Here is a 4,108-nt window from a genome sequence, read left to right on the forward strand (position 1 = left end):
GTCACAAGAGCCTGTCTCAACAAACCCTAAATTATTCTTCTTATTATTACATACACACGTTCACTCCCTCACTCACTCGCACTGTGTAGTGCAGTGGTAGCATTCTTGCCTAGCAATCTTGCTGACCTATGTTCAGTTCCGGCGCACTGCCAGTAGACGATAACCCAAGCTATTACTCATACACAGGGTGTATTTTATAAGCACAATAAACTGACCAGCCACAATTTGACTTATGTCACAAGAGCCTGGCACAGCAGACCCTAAATTATTATTATTATTATTATTACACACACACACACACACACACACACACACACACACACACACACACACACACACACACATATATATATATACAGTCATATAAACAGTAGATACACTATATTTATAACAGAAAAGATTATAAAGTCTCCAGCAAAACCACAGAGCATATCCAAGACACCTTTGAATTAACTTTGCCCTATGTCCAGCAGGCACCTCGTGGAGACAGTCGGGGCTTCCGGCAGTGTAGCTAAAACTGCCACAAGTGCTGAGGCTGCTGCCGTCAGCCCCTCCAAGCCTGCAGGGGCCAATGTGCCAGACCCAGAGTTGTTCCCCTACCTTGCCCGTCGTCTTGGGTCCTCCACAGCAGGGGGGGCAGCCACCACAGTGAGTGCAGGCCTTGGCACACCTGCAACAGGAGTGCACAGTGAAGATGTAGATGCTGCAGCTGCCATGCTTGCTCTCAAGCATGGGCCACGCATCCTCACGCCAGCTAGTGGTGAGGCGGGAACTTGGGATTGTGTTTGGCAATACTAAAACTATAGCTGGATATATTCAGTTTCAGTTCCTTTTTCTTGTTCTTAAAATTCTGTTCATGATTATGCTTTTTATAACTTTGCATGTAATTAAATTGATTAAGCTAACACATGATTTGTTCTTTTGCAGAATCTTACTCTAAATTGCGAGATGGGAAAGACACCTCAGCTTTATACGAAGAAAACAGGAAGAGAAAGAGGAAAAGAAAGCACACAGAAGTAAGCTTTTGCTAGTTTTAAACCCCCTTAACCCTAACCCATTGAATCCAGTTGCATTACAGAAATCACAGTGCTGAAACTACAAGCAGTGGGTTACATAAGTATCCAACATCCCGAGGGTTCCATGCATAGGCCAGGTATGCGCGAATAGCCATGAGCGGGGACAAGAGTCTGCCTCCCCTTTGCAAAGTTGTTTTGTGTAAACTTTTTTTTAGCCATCTTACCATTTTACAATGGTCATGTTTGTCATATTTATTTTCCTTGCAGACACCATATCATCTCTCTATGTAGTAAATAACTAATTGCAAGAAAAAAAAGTATGGAACATTTAGTTATCTGTGTCATATATCTAATTTTTTTGTAATTTTCAATTTTCTGTAATGCAATCTGCGCTGCCTGTCACAGCGGCCAGGAATACAGTGAGCAGCACGGAAATGTTGTCCTGCTGGAGCCCGGCACTCTTCCAGTCATGGCTTATGCACATTACATTCCACATTCATTTATCAATGGGAATAATGCTAAAGCCCCTTTCAAAGCATTAAATGAGTTAAATCACACTCCAAGAGGTTTGTGCACTTGTCACAAGTCTTTTCTGTCACCCTGGCCTTCGCTCATGAAGGCAAGTTCACATCATCTGGCCTGCAGCCATTTTACCCAGTGATGGCATGTTCACGTTACCTGGCCTGCAACCCAGATTTTTCCATGACATGACCATAAAGTCATCCAGATCGTAGGGGTTAATATAGTTCTAAAATTACTCATCTAAACATACAAACAGATGGTGTACATTGTTAAATATGAGAAAATCATGAATTTTATTTCTTTTTATAGTATGATATTGACTTGTAGGTGAAATCAGAAACATCTCCCTCATAAATAGCCATAAAAGTAAAATTTATTATTTCACAGATTGGGAGCAGTGGAAAACTTTAGCTACACATTCACCCAATTGAGGTGCAAAAATATGTTCATTTTTGTAAATATTTACCTTCACAGCTATTAATTCTCTGTCTTGTATTCTTTCAGGTTGGGGATGCACGCATGATGGTGATCAGCTCATCACCAAGCGAGGATCACTCTTACACTTCCATGGATGGTGATGGGGGGGAGGAGGAATACCTTCCTGCCCCCCAGACGCCACATGTCACACCAGTCTCATCATCAGCTGCTTCCCTTAACCAGCCTCCTCCCGCCAAGAAAGCCAATCACTCACCCACCTCAAGCGTTGATGAAGCCTTCTCTGATGACTCCTATGAGAGTGACGTAGCTAGGTGAGTGTCTGTGTTTATTTGGGTCATGTGAGAACTTTTTTCTTTCTTAAACTGATGTGTTTGTTGCTTTTAAAAAATGTTAACTATGTGTATGTATGTGTGTGTTTGTTTGCTTTTATATATGTTTATGCATATAGGGTATGAGATTCATACTTACATTCCCCTCCCTCAGTGAAGCCTCACAGGCAGACATACGGCAGTTAGTAGAAGGAGCGGATGCCTTGCTCAACCTGGCAGCTGTGGCCACATCCCTAGCCTCTCAGCGCCCCATCCCTGGCTCTGGCCCACAGCTCCAGAGCCAACGGCACCATCACACCCCCTCACATCAACACTACCAGGCCAACAACCCTACCCGCCCACGAAAGGTTCATGTGGCGAAAGGGGATACAGGAAAGCCTTTGCAGCAGAAGGGCTCACACAAGGCCAAGGCTGAGGTACCCCACAACAACAACACTATAATCAACAACAACAACAAGGTCCTAAAAATGAGAAGGCTTGGGGGAGCAGCCCAAGGGCGGGGAGGCACAAGGAGCCAGCTCCCAGCCTCACGGTAGGAGAGGGTTTAGACATTGGGATGCAGGAAGGGGATTTCTGTAGTCCACAGAGTGTTGCCTGAGGAAACGGCAAGCCATAAGGAGTGTGGACACTTAAGGAAAGGAAAGTGAAGGTCGTCTAACCTAGTGTGCAAGGAACTGCAGTGGATCCTATGCAATGTAGCTGAAAGTAGTAGTTTAAATCCTTTTAGTAGATTTCATTTATTTATTTTTTATTATTTTTTTCTCCAAGACTTTTTTGTGGCAAAGACAGGTTTAAGTTATTAAGGTGCATGGGAAACTCTGTCAGTCAATATTGTTATTAAATGTAGATAGTTTCTCTTTTTTTGTTATTTGGTGTACCTCTAGTTCTGTCCATCTTTTCTGATGAAGCCTTATGCTAGTGATGTGTTACATACTAAGTGCTCAGTTCACTAATGCAAAAAAAAAAAGAAAAACATTTACAAAGCGAGACATTTTTATCGGGTACTTAGATTTCTTCTTATAGATATTTATATATTGATATTTTTTCTCTTTCCTTCTTTTTTCTACAAATGCATTTTGTACATCATCAAATTTGATTGGTTGTCTTTTTCAGTATGTAGAGACAGAGACAAAGAAAGCAATAATTTATGTTAAAATGTTTGCAAACACATATGAATCACTTTGCACTAGTCTTCTCTAATTTCCTTCTAATCTGAATGGAAATTTACTTTGCATATGCAATAATTATGGCTTGTGTATGCATTACATGCATTGTTGAAGAGCAATACTGTTTTTACACTTGCTAATGTGTGTTATTTTATAAAATTGTTTAGATATACTTGGTATAAGTGTGTAATATATACCCTAAAAGGCTTTATTGTACATATACAAGCTGTAAAATGAGATTAATATTATATTTGTTGTTGTTTAAACACTGTAAATGTTCTCCCAGTTTTAAAGGTTCTGACAGCTAGGCCTAAGGACTAATTGGAGATCTAGCAACAGATTCCAAACTCTGTAACATTTTTTAAAATTGTTAGTTTAGAGGTGAGTTCGTATTGGAATGGTTCCTTTTTTTCTTTCTTTTTCCCCTTTCTTTTTTCTACTTTCTCTTTATTTATGTCTTTTACTTCAGTACTTAAAGGAGTGATCACAGTGATTTCTAGTGGAGGCTCTTCTAGGAAGTGAAATTTTATATGATATCCCTTATAAATTTTGGGTGGCCAGGAAGAAACAAGAAAAAGGTGTGTACTTTATGTATGTGTTCATGCAGTATATATTTGTGTTTGTATATATATGTATG

General features: G+C 40.3%; 1 protein-coding gene across 6 annotated transcripts in view; it reads left to right on the forward strand.

The window, feature by feature from the left end:
* CHES-1-like (Checkpoint suppressor 1-like) overlaps window positions 1-3,278 on the forward strand; it is a 122,534-nt gene extending 119,256 nt beyond the window's left edge. For 3 of the 6 annotated variants that reach the window (XM_070131396.1, XM_070131393.1, XM_070131397.1), the window contains 4 exons: window positions 471-760; window positions 928-1,016; window positions 2,043-2,287; window positions 2,460-3,278. In XM_070131396.1, the coding sequence (XP_069987497.1) occupies window positions 471-760; window positions 928-1,016; window positions 2,043-2,287; window positions 2,460-2,841 (1,006 nt within the window). In that variant the 3' untranslated portion in view covers window positions 2,842-3,278. The remainder of the gene's footprint in view (window positions 1-470; window positions 761-927; window positions 1,017-2,042; window positions 2,288-2,459) is intronic. The other 3 variants (XM_070131394.1, XM_070131395.1, XM_070131398.1) reach the window with 1 other exon arrangement.
* Window positions 3,279-4,108: the final 830 nt, after the last annotated feature.

Source organism: Penaeus vannamei, chromosome 16, assembly GCF_042767895.1.
Source record: "Penaeus vannamei isolate JL-2024 chromosome 16, ASM4276789v1, whole genome shotgun sequence".
Taxonomy (NCBI): Eukaryota; Metazoa; Arthropoda; class Malacostraca; order Decapoda; family Penaeidae; genus Penaeus; species Penaeus vannamei.